At 37.8% G+C, this 15,859-nt stretch overlaps 1 protein-coding gene across 1 annotated transcript; it reads left to right on the top strand.

Annotated features, from left to right (window-relative positions):
- The first annotated feature begins 4,218 nt into the window (after positions 1 to 4,218).
- Positions 4,219 to 14,444, top strand: pde6b (phosphodiesterase 6B, cGMP-specific, rod, beta). The gene is made up of 23 exons (XM_041969818.1): positions 4,219 to 4,377; positions 4,528 to 4,839; positions 5,893 to 6,045; positions 6,966 to 7,055; positions 7,169 to 7,309; positions 7,416 to 7,490; positions 7,613 to 7,677; positions 7,887 to 7,953; positions 8,031 to 8,078; positions 8,165 to 8,314; positions 8,463 to 8,606; positions 8,797 to 8,862; positions 9,103 to 9,252; positions 9,360 to 9,467; positions 9,648 to 9,757; positions 10,514 to 10,601; positions 10,690 to 10,790; positions 10,922 to 11,029; positions 11,106 to 11,169; positions 11,341 to 11,415; positions 12,936 to 13,019; positions 13,191 to 13,344; positions 14,269 to 14,444. The coding sequence occupies exons 1-23, from the start codon at positions 4,219 to 4,221 to the stop codon at positions 14,319 to 14,321; spliced, it is 2,565 nt and encodes an 854-aa protein (XP_041825752.1). The 3' UTR covers positions 14,322 to 14,444.
- The last annotated feature ends 1,415 nt before the right edge of the window (positions 14,445 to 15,859 follow it).

The raw sequence follows: 15,859 nt of genomic DNA, 5'->3' as shown, positions 1-15,859 counted from the left end.
AAAAGCACTCATCAGAGATCCTTACTTGACTCTTCAGACACAGAGATGAAGTAGGTACAAAATGTGATTAATTCATCCTGCAAAACATTATCTGATGCCTGTGTTACTGCTCTGAGCAAAGGGAAATCTTTTGTTCCTACTATGTATGGTGGAGATTTGGATATGATGGTTGATGTTCATAAGTTTTTTCAGTGGTTGTGAAATTCATTCCTCTCTCCCTGCAAATGGAGACGCTGAGACCCTGGGTGACTCGGCAGAGTTGACAGAGATGATGTCACTTGTGCTGCACTGTCTGCCGGATCCAGGATGCCGTTTAGAGGTAAAACTTTCTTCCTTCCCCCTAACAGAAATGTGTCCATTGACACAGCAGACTAATGAAACGTGACGTTTTCCTCCTTTGCCAGAGGAAGTGAGAAGATGGCTAAAAACATGATGTAGGAACAAAGACATGAATTAAAAACTTTATAAAATGACAAAAGAAGTAATAATTCAGAGCATGGACAAAGGGGGAGCTATAGTCATTTTGGATTGTACTGCGTATGATGGAGAGATACAGAGACAATTGAGCAATACAACTTTTTATAGAAAACTCAACCACAGTCCAACACAAAACTTCAAACAGTGCATCGGAGAGTGGTGAAATCACTAAACAAGAACATGCATTTATGGTGGTTAACTCTCCCATCCCCCTAGTTTTGTACACTCTCCCCAAAATCCTGAAAATATATCAGTATTTGGGGATTATTTTCTGCAACCACTGGTCACTGCCCTGCCATCTTTCGTTAAAGACTCTATGGAGTTCATTAAGATGATTCAAACTATTCAACTCAAAAATGAGCACATTTTTTGTTACCACTGACATTGAATCTTCATATACAAATGTACCTTTTGATGGGGTCTCCAGGCAGGTTACACTGTAACTGCCCCAGCACTCATTGATTTGTGGACCTTAATTGAAATGATCCTGACATCCAATTTTTTTCTGTCTGGTTCTGATTTCTATCTCCAGGTGTCAGGGACGATCATGGGAGCCAACATGGGAGGCAACTTGCACCTGCCCTTTATTTCCAACTGGAAGAGGTACACTGATGACATTTTCTTCATTTGGACGGGCTCTGAGGTCCAGCTCAGAGTTCCATATATTTATTAACACTCACAGTTGGCACTTAAAATTTGTCATGGAGTATGACAAAGACCAGATGGCCTTTTAAGACCTCCTACTGTACAGAGCAGGTCTGTCTGAGTCCAATCCTTGAGAGCTACTATCCTGCAGCTTTAGATGAATCCCTTCTTCAACACACCTGAATTAAATGAATGGCTTGTTACCAGGCCTCTGCAGAGCTGAATGACATGCAGATGAGGAAATTCAGCCATTTGATTCAGGTGTGCTGGAGAAAGGATTCATCTAAGGTTGCAGGACAGTAGACCTTGAGGGCTGAACTTGAGCACTCCTGGTACAGGGACTCCAGCAGAGTGGGTACTAACCTCTGCTGCAAAAGTTCTATAGGAACTCCATTCTTCGTGGACGATCTTTTTACCCTATACCACCCAAAGGGAGTTTACCTATTTCTCAGTTCAACTGTATTCGTAGCATCTGCAGCTCAGATGTGGACTATCTTGCTTAAGCCTCTGACCTTGAAAAACATTTTCTTGAGAGATCATATAAACATGAATGGATGGCATATGCTCACAGCCGTTTTGACTCTGTTTCCCAATCTGAGTACCTAAACAATACTAGCCCTAAAGCAACTGGGTCTAAGATTAACTGTATGATCCAGTACTCACGTCTGGGCAGAGACTTTCAAAGCATCATTCAAAAACAGTGCCACATTACTGACTCTGATCCTTCTCTTTAAAGCTTCCCTACACCTCCTTGAGTTTTGTTCAAGAGACCTCCCGACCTTAGAAACATATGAGTGAGAGCTTATCATTTTACAGTCTGTTACCTCTGGGAATTTTAAATGTAGCAACTTCATTCAGTGTAATTTTACACACAAAACATCACCTTTCAATTATCCACGGACTGGCAAACCTATAACATCAAGGGGGTTATTTGTTGCAATACTGAAAGTGTGGTCTATCTGCTTAAGTGACCATGTGGCCTTGCATATGTTGGAAAAACCACCAGATCATTAAAAACAAGAATCACGGAATACAGATCGAAGATCAGAAACAATGACACCAGAAGTCCGGTAGCAATACATTTTACACAAACACTGTCAAGTGTTAAATTTATGTACATTTTTAGGCCTGTCCTAAAAATACATCTTCTAACCCATACGTGTAATCACAACATCATCAGCTATTATATCAGTCCAATCTGTTTCTGAAGACACCCAATAGAATTTAATGCTTTAGCAATGAAGAACAAAAGGGTTTTATATAATGTTCACCTACAGATATTAGATTGAAGTAATCCATTAAAACTAATTAGTGTTCATCTAAAGTATCAGCATTTTTGTAAGAACATTGTTGACTCCAAAACTTCTCATCCAGCTCCATGATCAGCTTAAAAATTATTATTTATTCAGTACTTCATCTGCCTCAGGATGCCTGCAACTATGTGTTTGAACATGAACTCTTCAGGACATTAAAAAGTTGCTATTTTGTGTTTTTAGAAACCACAGATAAAGTATGTGTCTCAACATTTCTCAGCAAAAAGCTTTTTCCAGTTTTACTCCCACCTTGTCACATACTGACACTTTTATGAGGAATGTGAAGTATTTTAAAAGTTAGTAAGGCAAAAATTGACAATGGTCTCAGATCACTGATATAAAACTGGACTCATAGAAAAGTCTGATGTAGTCCGTCACCTCCCCAACAATGATCAATAGCAACACAGGAAATTTTGAGATTAGGTTCTTTTTAATATTATATTATTTATTATAATATTATTATTTCAAAATGATTCAACCGCTCATGTATTTGTTGTACATGTTTTGCCTTTCAACTTGGAATTAAAATACATTTTGGGGTGAAAAGAGGGTGCACCATCAGGGCATATAAAGGTTTATTGTTTTCAAACTTAAAACATTATGATTTGCGTAAATGAGACCTTCTGTTTCCTTTACAAAAACCCATTCTCAAAATGTACCTGCGGGCACCCACCCATCAAATGGACCACATGCTCACTCTTTACACTCACACACACCTTGCACCTACTGTAATCTATTATAGTGGAAGCAGATTATCTATTTGACCTTTTGTTTAAGGTGTTTATGGAGCTTTATTATAAACAGTCCCTCCTAGCTCTGAATGAAAGGATTAATTTTCCTTCAGAGATACAGAATCTCTCTCTTTGTTTTTCTTTTTGTTTCAGGCTGCATCAACGGTTTCTTGTGGAGAAACACAGAGGTTTGGGGTGCTGAGATAATCAACTAGTGTCCTAACTAAATAGGGCTTATGCCAGAGGAGGTCCCATTTAATAAGGACTTAAAGAGCTTGTACAGGTACACTTGAGAGACAGAAACATATGGGACATACATACTGTACATACATTTAATTGATTATTTCATTTATGTCAGTACTTTTGCAACACATATCCATCTCAAACCAACATATAACATTTTAGCTAAATGTTGGTCTAATTAAAAGAAACAGAGGGTTTCTATGCATAATCAGATCATTCAGTTTCTGTATGAAATGTTCTTTTTAGGTCTTTTCAGTTTAAATTTTCACTCAGCAAACATGTAAGTGAACTCAGTTTTGCTTAAATGACCAGGTTTTGATCAGCGCGTTACAGATACTGAATGTGATAAACAGTGAAGGCTGGATCCTTTGGCCCACATATCCGTTACTACATGATCAGCTGATGAGTTTAGCATAGGCAGATCCCTGCTAACCTTCAGCACTATCTGCTGATGACAGAGGGATTGTTTGGATTCAGCCCTCTGCCTCCTACTCAGGGCTCTCCCTCTTGCATTTCACTTATCCTACTAACAGGGGGGATTAATTTTTTTTTAACCTGTATTTGAATGTGTCCAACTCTTTTTCCCCCCTTTCTGTGTAACACCTGGGTAAGATATGTTTCTTTCCATTAGAGATAAATTAAAAAAATAAGTAGTTGTTGTGTAAATATTGTTTTGTCTGTTGCTTTTCTAGTTGGTGAAGTTGGAGGCAGCTCCATTAGAGCGGCGTTGGACCCAGCGGGAGCTCCATCACTGAGCTGAAGAGGGAGAAGACAAGGGGCATTAGGGAGAAAAGGAGGAAGAAGGAACCATGGGTGTGCAAAAGGAAGATGTGGAAAAGTTCCTTAGGGACAACCCTGCGTTTGCTGAAAAGTACTTTGCCAAGAAGTTGACTGCTTCCTCCCTATCGAAGCTGTCAGGACTCCCAGAGAAACAAATCGACTTCAGCCAGTTTCACGAGCTCAGTCAGGTAAATTGTGCATTTTTTTTAAGATTGTTTACTGGGAAAAAAAAACTTAAACAAGCCTTCATGCTGGAGGATCTTATTGTAGTTAAACAAATCCCTGCTTATCCTTCAGAATTTCAAGAAAAGATACTGTCAATGCCTTTCTTTTCCAAGGTTGAAGAAAGTGTAATGATGTATGACCTGATCAAAGATATGCAAGAGAACGTCAACATGGAAAGAGTGGTATTCAAGATCCTGAAGAGGCTCAGTGCTCTCATCCATGCTGACCGCTGCAGCTTGTTCATGTACCGGCAGCGGAACGGCATCGGAGAACTGGCCACAAGGCTCTTCAACGTCTCCACAAATTCAGTGCTGGAGGACTGCGTGGTGCAACCTGACTCTGAGATCGTCTACCCACTGGACTTGGGAATAGTTGGCAACGTGGCCCTGACCAAAAAGACGGTTAATGTGAAAGACGTCAAACAGGTAAAGAATAAAGAAAGTGTGTGTGTGTGTGTGTGTGTGTGTGTGGGTGGGTGGCTTATTTTGCTAGTTAGTCAGAGTGAAATGACGCATCAATGAGGAGCACTGCTAAGCTCAGGATGATGATGCCTTATCTGGATAAAGTGCAGGTATAAAGCATCTGTACAGGTGCAGTTCAGTTAGTCACAGTGTGATTCCTGATATTACCACCAGGTGACACTAATGTTTAAGTTTTAAACCCACACAGTAATTGTAATTCCCATTCAAATCCTAAACTTAATATTGATAATAATTTATGTCACTAGATTAGTAAATGAAAAGTCAGCACCAAATGTTTCAAAACAAAATGGGGACTGTGGTCATCCTCCCTGTAAGCAAAGGAAAAAATCACGTAACGGCTGAAATATAATGTTAAACTAAAATATTCATTTTACGTTTGAGAGTATTCTTTGAACATATGTGGAAAAAAGATGCTGCCTATATACAATAGCTGTGTGGAGGTGAGTTATCTTTGATAGAAAATGAACTGCTAGCTGTTATTAAGATGTGATAACAGCTGTTAGATGGATCAGCATGCTTTCTTAAGTCCATCAAATCATGACCAAAGCCTGCTGGTTGTATAGAAGTAAGAGAAAAGTTAGCTGCTCATAGCTACTGTATACTTGACCAAGTGAAGGTGTAAATCCCCTTGTCAGACATAATCCATTTATTTTCAGATCCCATCAGCCTCTGCTCTAGCTGTGGATTAGGCGCCTCTGGCATTTAGTCAGCAGGAATCTAAGACAGATCAAAACTAGATTGGTCACTTCCATGCAGCATGTACATGATGGGCAGGGATTTGTGCTTTATTTTTTCAGAATGAAAAGTGCGGCTATTATAATAAAATTAGCTGTATACTCTAAACCAATCACACTTGGGAAGATGGTGTACACTAACAGCACATCACATAAATTATTAAATTAAATTAAAAATAGGCTTTAACATATCTAAAAAAATGTTTAAATGTTTAAATGAGAAAGCAGGTTTTCTGATACGTGATGGTTTCTGCCCTCTTAGAGTCAGCACTTCAGCTCATTCGTCGATGAACTCACAGATTACCAAACCAGATGTGTTCTCGCTACGCCTATCCTCAACGGCAAAGACATGGTGGCAGTGATCATGGCTCTGAACAAAACCACAGGACCACATTTTACTGCTGAGGATGAAGATGTGAGTACCAAGCACTCAGGAAGACATACACAAAGGCTGAGGCCAGTGACACTTTATTAGGAGGTAACAAATTGAGAAGATAAAATAAATCACTAGGAAGCACTAACATCAGGAAATCTCCAGTTGAAGTGAGAGATCAGGACACCTTTAACCCATTAGAGCCAGACATGACATATTTGTCACATACAGTTTCTGAGACATTTTGCTTCTATTTATAGTATAAATTTTGCTCAAAATCCTGTTGAACACAATCTGATACTTGTCTTCTGTCCCCTAATAGATACCCAGAAGCAGAAAACCATATTATAATATTTTAATATATCACATGGTAAAACATAACAAAAATATGTAAATTTTTTGTTACATTTGGTTACAGGGCCAAATAAAGACCTCATATTTAAAAAATTGGACTTTTCTTACCATTTTTTTATGGGTCCAGCCTTAACGGGTTAAGAGGTGGAGCTCATGTTAATTTACATCAGCTATTTATGTATTTAATTTTTATTTATTTATCATTTCTTCTTTGTATTGTTAATTTTATTGATATTCAGCTGAATTTTATTTCATTTCAGTCCCTTTGTTTTGGTTATTTTCTCCTTATTAGTTCACTGTATTTATTTTGTTGTTATATAATTGTAAATAAATTTAGGTCGTACAGGGTCAATCATGAGGTATTTATCACATGAAACACAATCATATAGTCAGAAACAAATGAAGGAAAACTTAAGTTAACCTGTTTTTTTTGTGTGTGTTTTTAACGCACAGTCATGTCCACATTTTACTGCTGCACTTCAATTTACATTTCATCCCATATCCCTGTACTCCAGCACATGCTGTCTGATAATTAATAATAGTTAATAATTAATGATATTGGAGATTTTGCTGTGACAAGCAATGTTGTGTCCTCCTTGTCTGTGCAGCTCTTCTTGAAGTACATGAAAATTGCTTCTCTGAACTTAAAGATCTTCCATCTGAGTTACCTCCACAACTGTGAGACACGTAAAGGACAGGTACAGACAGACCTTTAATCCTCCAAACTTGGCCATTTATTCCACACATTAGATAAAAATACAGAAATATGGTGCATGAACATTCTGAGATGCTGCGTGTTTCACTTTTCCAGCTGCTGCTGTGGTCTGCCAACAAAGTATTTGAAGAGCTGACAGATATCGAACGACAGTTTCACAAAGCCTTGTACACAGTCCGAGCCTACCTCAACTGTGACCGCTACTCTGTCGGTTTACTAGACATGACAAAAGAAAAGGTAGTGTGTTTTTTATTTTTTATTTCTTTTATGTTGTCTTTGTTCACTTTTGGAGGTTGTGCATTTACTAACATTAAGTTAATAACTTGTGTTCATGTCTCTTCAGGAGTTCTTTGACATCTGGCCTGTGCTGATGGGAGAGCAGGCACCTTACTCTGGCCCTGTAACTCCTGATGGCAGGGTATATTCTTTAACTAAATCGTTCTTATGTCATTATCAGTTCTCTAGTGATGCTTGTGTTTTAATATGCTTAAACTTTTGTGATCTTGTCTCTCTGACCTTCTTGTTTCATTTTGCTTGTAGGAGGTAATCTTCTACAAAGTCATTGATTATATTTTACATGGAAAAGAAGAGATCAAAGTCATACCGTAAGCAGAATCTTTGTCATTTTTATTCTTGCAAACACAGCTATGTCTTGATAATTTAAGGAAAAAAAAAACATTTATGCTCCTGCTTAGTGTTTCAGTTTTAACTGATGGAAAAATGTCTGTGAATCACCTGAGCAGATCAACAGCGGCTCCATAACATTTTGAACAGTCACATCTCCTAACTTTCCTCTTCCTCATCTGATACACAGCAATCCACCTGCAGATCACTGGGCCCTGGGAAGCGGCTTGCCAACTTACGTTGCCGAGAGCGGTTTTGTAAGTTTCTGTTTTTTATCAAGTAGCTGAACCATGTTGTCCAAACGGATTAATCTGTTATTTTCTCTGCTCCTCAGATCTGTAACATTATGAATGCAGCTGCTGACGAGACGTTCCAGTTTCAGGTGAGGTACTTCTCTCGTCTTCAGCTGAAGAGGAAACTCCTTTCCAAAGAGCAGCTCAGGCATCTTACCTTGCTTTGTTCTTGCAGACAGAGGCACTGGATGAGAGTGGCTGGACCATAAAAAATGTCCTCTCGCTCCCCATCGTCAATAAGAAAGAAGAGATCGTTGGAGTGGCAACGTTCTACAACAGAAAAGATGGAAAACCATTTGATGATCAGGATGAGCAGCTCATGGAGGTAAAATTAAACTAGCCAGCAAAACAATGAACAATGTAATAGTTGCTTCTCATCGTGGTTTCTGAATCACAAACTATAGATTTTGCTCCTAATTTATCTGTGAATATCCTGTGATGTTTGGTGTAGTGGCATGTTCTTTGTTTCTCAGGCTTTGACTCAGTTCCTGGGGTGGTCAGCTCTGAACACGGACACTTACGACAAGATTAACAAACTAGAAAACCGGAAAGACATTGCTCAGGACATGGTGCTCTATCATGTTAAATGTAGGGATGATGAAATTCAAAATATTCTGGTGAGTACTGAACTATTTCGGTGATTATAAACACTGGAATAGTACATAGAAAGACTCCAAAAGTTTCAGAAAGATGATCTAGCATCCAGCTGGAGAATGTTATTTTCAGTAAAAAACTTTACCGAAATCACACATTACAGCCAATGATTTGTACTTTCTCTTTTGTATTTAAATTTTCTCTTTTTTGCAGAACACAAGGGAAGTCTATGGCGTTGAGCCATGTGAGTGTGAAGAGGAGGAGCTCCTTGATATTCTGGTAATACTAAGACTTGTGTACTTGGGTGTCCAAGTACACAAGTATCTTAAAATTGAAAGAAAAAGTGACGCTCACTTATTCACATATTTCTGAGTGTGAAATGACAGGCGTGAGAGAATCATATCATATCATATCATATCATATCATATCATATCATGTCTGTATTCCACCCTCATCAATGTGTTAAATAGATTTTTTTTAGCTGTATTCAGCTTTTGTTTTTGTGCTTCTCTCTGTTAGAAAAAAGATCTTCCTCCATTGATCAAGAAATTCGAGATCTATGAGTTCCGCTTCTCAGATTTTAACTGCACAGAGATGGACCTGGTTAGGTGTGGGATCCAGATGTACTACGAAGTTGGAGTAGTCAAGAAGTTCCAGGTCCCCCAAGAGGTAAATGTAGACACACACAAACGCATAGTGTGCACAATCTTACATTGAACCTTCAAATGGTGTGCAACCTGTTTGATAAATCTTTTTTTTTTTTGCTTTCCTTTCAGGTGCTGGTGCGCTTCATGTATTCAGTCAGTAAAGGATATAGGAAAATCACATACCACAACTGGCGTCATGGCTTCAACGTGGGACAGACCATGTTTACACTGTTAACGGTATAAGTTAGTGCTTTGTGTTAATCTCTGCTTATTATCCAGTTTATTACTTTTTACTTTAATATATGAAAATCCAAAAAGCAAAAGATACTTATAGAATTTCAGCTCTTATTGCAGTCTAAAAAAACTATGGGTTTTGAGTGTTTTGGATCAGTTTTGTGTATATCTTTGTGTGTTCAGACAGGGATGCTGAAGCGATACTACACTGACTTGGAGGTCATGGCCATGGTAACTGCAGGATTCCTGCATGATATTGACCACAGAGGAACAAACAACTTGTACCAGGTCAAGTAAGTCCTATGGGAACTTCTTTATTTCTTTTCGGATATTTTAAAGTTGCAAAAATCAGTCCTTTTAAGAGGTGAACTTTGCCTAATGTTGAATTGACAAATGCCAACACATACTTAAAGAGCTTAATATCCATTTGCCTAAAGTTCAATTCAGGATGGCATTTAGAATGAACAAACAAATTTAACTGAGTATTTCTTAAAAGCTGATCTAATGTAGTTATGGCATTGAAAGCGTGCAGTGTGTCACAATAGTTCATATCGAAGATTTTCACATTGGGGCCCTTGACTGGAAAAGTTGGCTTTTCAGTAAATTGGAGGATTGAAGAAATGAAATGAAACTGAAAACAGTTTTGTTTGAGGCTTGCTGGGAGGCAAAAATCCATCAATCAAACATTAACATTTTAACGACGTGCAGTTGCTGAGCATCTATGAGCCTCAACAATTTTATTTGAGTCTTTTAAGGAAGCAGCAAATGAGCAAAACAAAGCAAGTAATCAAAGGTAAAAGAGGGAGTGTGTTTTAAAGAGAATTATTTCAGAGAAGGCCTAAAGTCTAACACTTTGAAACCCACTGATTTGTACTAATTAAGCATTCAAGACTTATGAGTAGTTTAGATAAATGTTCATATACCTTAGAGATAACAATGATGAAATATGGAATTGAATTAATGGTCAAAACATGCGAAAAACCTCCAATATGTTACCACTCCCATGCCTGAACCGGCTGAAATCTGAGGACTTTTATTTCCTCCAATAGATCTGGCAACCCTCTGGCCAAGTTACACGGCTCCTCCATCTTGGAACGGCACCATCTAGAGTTTGGAAAGTTCCTGCTGGCTGACGAGGTAGAAAACAGAAGGAATGTAACTTAGCATGTGTTTACAGCCAATAAATATGACAATGTCCATCGCTCTTCCTTCATGTCCTCTACAGTCACTAAATATCTACCAGAACCTCAACCGGCGGCAGGTAGAACATGTGATTCATCTCACGGACATTGCCATCATTGCCACCGACCTGGCTCTTTATTTCAAGTCAGTGTATACTATCTTTTGCTTCACCAGCTAGTATATTTTCTTGTTTCCCCCTTACTAAATGCTTATAAAGGTCCATGTGTAACCTTGGGGAACTGTGGTAAAATGTTTGGTCTCTGTGTGCCCTCCAGGAAGAGAACCATGTTCCAAAAGATTGTGGACCTTTCACACACATATGAAGATGAAAAGAAATGGGTGGAATTCATGTCTCTAGAAACAACCAGAAAAGAGATTGTCATGTAAGATCAAGAGAACACTCAGTCTTCTTTAAATCCCAAGCATTCCTCTGAAACTAGAGATGTTTTCTTATTTCAGGGCTATGATGATGACTGCGTGTGACTTGTCTGCTATCACAAAGCCCTGGGAGGTACAGAGCAAGGTGAGAAGCACAAAAACAAATAAATCAAGGACTTCATGGGCAAAGAAAGGTGGTTTTAATTAGTGATTAGTTGGCTTATAAATTAGTTTAAATTAGTTTTAGGTTGTCTTCAGCATTTTTTTGTGTTTTAAGCTGGCTCATTAAAGATAACTCTGTGTGTCTTTCATTAAGGTTGCCTTGTCTGTGGCAGCAGAGTTTTGGGAACAGGGTGATTTGGAGAGGACAGTACTGGAGCAGCAACCTATTGTGAGTTTGTTTAAATATTCATGTAATAGCTATAAGGACAAAATCCAGAAATAGTTTGTGAAAACTAACTACACCCACTGATTTCATGATTTAAGAAACTTTAAAGACCAATGTGTTGCTAATTGAATACACTTGATTAAATGATCATCAGTAGATGTGAACACCTCTGTAAAGTGATCTGGAGCATTCAGGTGTGAGTTAATGCATTGCCCAGGAGGAAAGACAACAATGAGCTTAAGAGAAGATTTTGCTGCCCATCAATCTGAGAAGGATTATAAGGCTACATCCAAGCAGGTCCATCATTTTACAGTGAATAAGATTATTCACAAGTGGAAAAGATTCAAGAGAGTTGCCAATCTTTTCAGGACTGGATGTCACTGCAAGTGCTCTCCAACGTCAGACTCTAAAGGCCTTCACTAGCATCTTAAATGTTAAAGTTCATAACTTGGAACGATTGCATGGACAAAGTTTTTCTCTATAATAACATGGCAGCTCAGTTTAGTTTGGAAAGTTGCATCTGAAAAACCCAAGACTTCTGGAACAATGCTTTATGGACAGAGAAGACAAAAGTGGAGATGTTTGTCCCTATGCATAGCATCATGTTTGGAAAAAACCAAAGACAGTGTATCAGCACAAACACCTCACACCAACTGTCAAGCATGGTGGTGGAGGGTTGATGATTTGGGCTTGTTTTGTGGCCAGGAGACCTGGCCAGCTTGCAATCATTGAAGCAACCATGAACTCCTCTGTTCATCAAAGTAATCCAGTCAGATGTGATGCGACATATTACACAACAGCAAATCCACAGGATAGTGGTGCAAAAAATAAATAAATAAATAAATAAATAAATAAATAAATAAATAAATGCTGCAATGACCCAGTCAAAGTCCAGACGTCAACCTGAGTGAGATGCTGTGGTTGGACCTTAAGAGAGCTGTGTGTAAACAAATGTTACAATAACCTGAAACAATGTAATAAAGAAGTGTGGGTGAAAATCCCTCCACAGTAATGTGAGACAGTTACTTAAGTTATTGCTGTTAAAGGTGTTTGTGAAAGCAATTGAGTCATCGAGTGTTCTGTTAAATGATAATGGCATAGTGCAATATGTCATTTATTCTTGTTTATTTAACTTAGAAATTTAGTGTAGGATCTGGTTTGGACCAGATGATATTTTCATATATCCTCAATGATAGTATATTTCTCTTTTTACACAATGAATGAATGAAAAATACTTTATTAATCCCAAAGGGAAATTCAATTCAATAGTGTAACCTATACCCGTGGCCTCTTAGGGGAAACAAAGAGCCTGACAAAACCTCTTTTGTCTTAAAATTTGTGTTTAGCACTTTCATTTTCAGCAGAAATCTCTTAGAGGGACAATAGTGTACTAAAAACAGGACTTGCTCAAATAGGTCTGCAGATCACCTGATCATTGTAGAAGGGAAAACAATTATTTAAAAAGGAAAGATGTTTATTACCAGGTAGATACTGACCAGCCATGATTAAATTCTGTCTTCCAGCCCATGATGGACAGAAACAAGGCAGCAGAACTTCCAAAGCTACAGTGTGGTTTCATTGACTTTGTCTGCACGTTTGTCTACAAGGTAACGTTTAATGCTGTATCTTCACTGAAAACTCAAACACGACATTTCCTTTTAGTCTTTATCATGTTTTTTTGTGAGTAACTTGATTCTCATTTCTGTGCAAAATGGTTGATTATAAGTCATAGACTAATTCATCATGAGATTTTTTTTTTTCTTTGTTTATCTTCTCAGGAGTTTTCTCGCTTCCACCCACAAATCCAGCCAATGTTGGATGGCATCCTTAACAACAGGAAGGAATGGAACGCTAAAAAAGAGGAGTATGAAGCTAAACTGAAAGCAATAGAAGATGAAAAAGCTGCTAAAGAGGCAGCAGCGGCAGCCAAAGGTACACGGATCCTTTAAAATGATCACTATTTACCCAGCATTAGTGTCTGATCTGGTGATTTGTATTATCAGATGCAACTTTTAATTGTGGTACCTGTTGGATTATCTGTTATCTGTTTTATGCAGGTCCAACATGACGTTTTAATACACTTATCAGAGACATGATTGGGATAGCGATTTATTGTATTATTGATCCAGGGTATAAAAATAAAATAACTAAATACAAGGTAGTATATTTACACATAATAAGGATTGCTTGGAGTTATTGCTAATCAGCTAAAGAAAGAAAACTGGCACTTTCAGGCTGGACTGAAGTAAGGGTCAGACAATGTACAAATTTTAGTCAAAGTGTTGGTAGCGTTATGGTCTGAGGCTGTTTTGCTCCAGTAGAATTGAGATACTGCACAAAGTGGAGGAAATGATGACACAGTAGGACTGTTTTTGAATTTGTCAAAATAAACTTGAACCATCTATTTGACAAATGGAACTCACACAATAGTTTTGTGTTCAGAGAGGACAGTGGCCCCAAATAAACAGCAACTTTTGTCATAGAGCTGATAATGTTGACCAGTGTTGCACTTATGGAATTTTCTTCTTAAAATCATTTTGAAAAGATGTGATCTGTGCTTTGGTAACAAAAAGTGTATTGAGTTCTTACCCATTCTAAGTAGAGACAATAAATATTCATGCAAAATTCTGCCAGAAGCTTGTAGATGGCAACCAAAAGCATCTGGTCAAGTCACAAATATTTAGAAACATACAACCAAAGAGATATCACATTTTTAGCCCAGAATGTGCTAGTATTATCATATATTGCCTTTACATTTATATGCAAGATAACTGTACTGTAAACATACAGTTTTGAAAATGTTCCTGATTCAACAACACACTGACATTTTTATTTATTGTATAATTTCTCCTACAGCTGCTGCAAACAACCCCAGTGGTGGAGGCTCCAAAACCTGCTCCGTGTGCTAAAATACCAAAGACATGTGTACGTTATGAGGGTGTAAGTAGACACTCGTGAAGGACTGACGTCAGATTTATCTGAGAAACACAGCCAACATATCTGACTCACTGCCAAGGAAATATATGTCAATGAGTCAGGAACGTGGATATGTGAATGCAGAGCCCTGTAATACTTCATAAAAACAAACAAAAATAGTTCAAATTAGAATAGACAAACCTCAATAAGGAGAGTTGGCCAGGTGAGCTAAAATTTAAGTTTGGATCAGCACGGACACCACACACGGAAAAGACATAAACAGGAAGATGTAAGGCACATGCAAGGATCTTCCTATCCCTGACTGATAGTATATTATACTTAAAATGAACAATGAAAATAATTTAGTATTTCAGGTTTCTTATTTTGAAAAGTTTCCCCCCCCTTTTTTTTTTTGGGAAAATTAATGCTAGTTAAACATGTGAATGCATAATGTGTATGTGCTTCTTGTAAGTCATGTTTCTTTAATGTGCACATGACCACTACCTTTTCCATAAAGCTTGTTATTCTACCCAGCAAGCATTACACAACACAAACTGTAAATACCTTATGTAGTAATGATACGCCTGTACAGTATGTATTATATTAAAATGAAAACAAAGTTCTCTTGAATTATTTTTATGTCCAAGCCTAGATAGCACAAACTGTTTGGAGTTATTTTTTTTTTCCTAAATCGTGCATTATTGTAAGCATTTTTTTTTTTTTTTTGGTTAGAAAGAGCATAGATAGCACCTAGACTGGAATATAATCCTTTAGTCATATTCCAAAAGTTAATTACTTCCTTCTTCCAGTCACATACTATTTACAAATGAGAGTTTGTTTACTTTGACTGTAAAAAGTAGTTAGATCTTACATGCCACAGTTTGCATAGGAAGCCTATTTTAAATGTTAATAATGTGCAACAGATACATACATGTAAGCTTACTGACAGCAAAAGTCTATAGATGCTTGTGATGCCTTTATACTGTATATACTTTATGTGTGTGTGAGTGTAGCATAGCATATACTTAACAAATGTAACATTTTAAATGTCTTGTGAAATAAGCAAAGGTTACATCCAGGAAATCAGGTGGTACCAGATAAAACTGTTTCAGGTTACATTGTTGTGCTTGTCCATATGGGTGAACTAAATGATGGACTTAAAGCTTTTTTGAATAGTGGGACCAGCTAGTTCAATAAACGGCTTTTAAGAATGAGCTGTACTATATTAATACCAATTTAAAACTAATGTCTGAATTGGACTCGGGGGTCAACCACAGAAGACCCTCTGGGGATCAAGAGAAGAATTTGTAACAAATGGACTTTTGATGTGAGGGGAAACCCAAATAACTTGAGTAAATGCATAAAGAATGTGCAGATTCTGCAAAGGATCCAATACCCGAACCCAGGACTGCGGTGCTGTGAGGCAGCAGTACTAACAACCGAGCCATCAGAACGATCCCTGGGGCACAGAGCGGTTTGAGACAGCAATAAAGAAAAACTGAGCTTTGTGTAACAACTTGTACAGACTGCC

This window comes from Melanotaenia boesemani, chromosome 19 (assembly GCF_017639745.1).
Source record: "Melanotaenia boesemani isolate fMelBoe1 chromosome 19, fMelBoe1.pri, whole genome shotgun sequence".
Lineage (NCBI taxonomy): Eukaryota > Metazoa > Chordata > Actinopteri > Atheriniformes > Melanotaeniidae > Melanotaenia > Melanotaenia boesemani.
The sequence above is the reverse complement of the archived record's forward strand: the minus strand, read 5'-3'. Positions and strand labels throughout refer to the sequence as shown.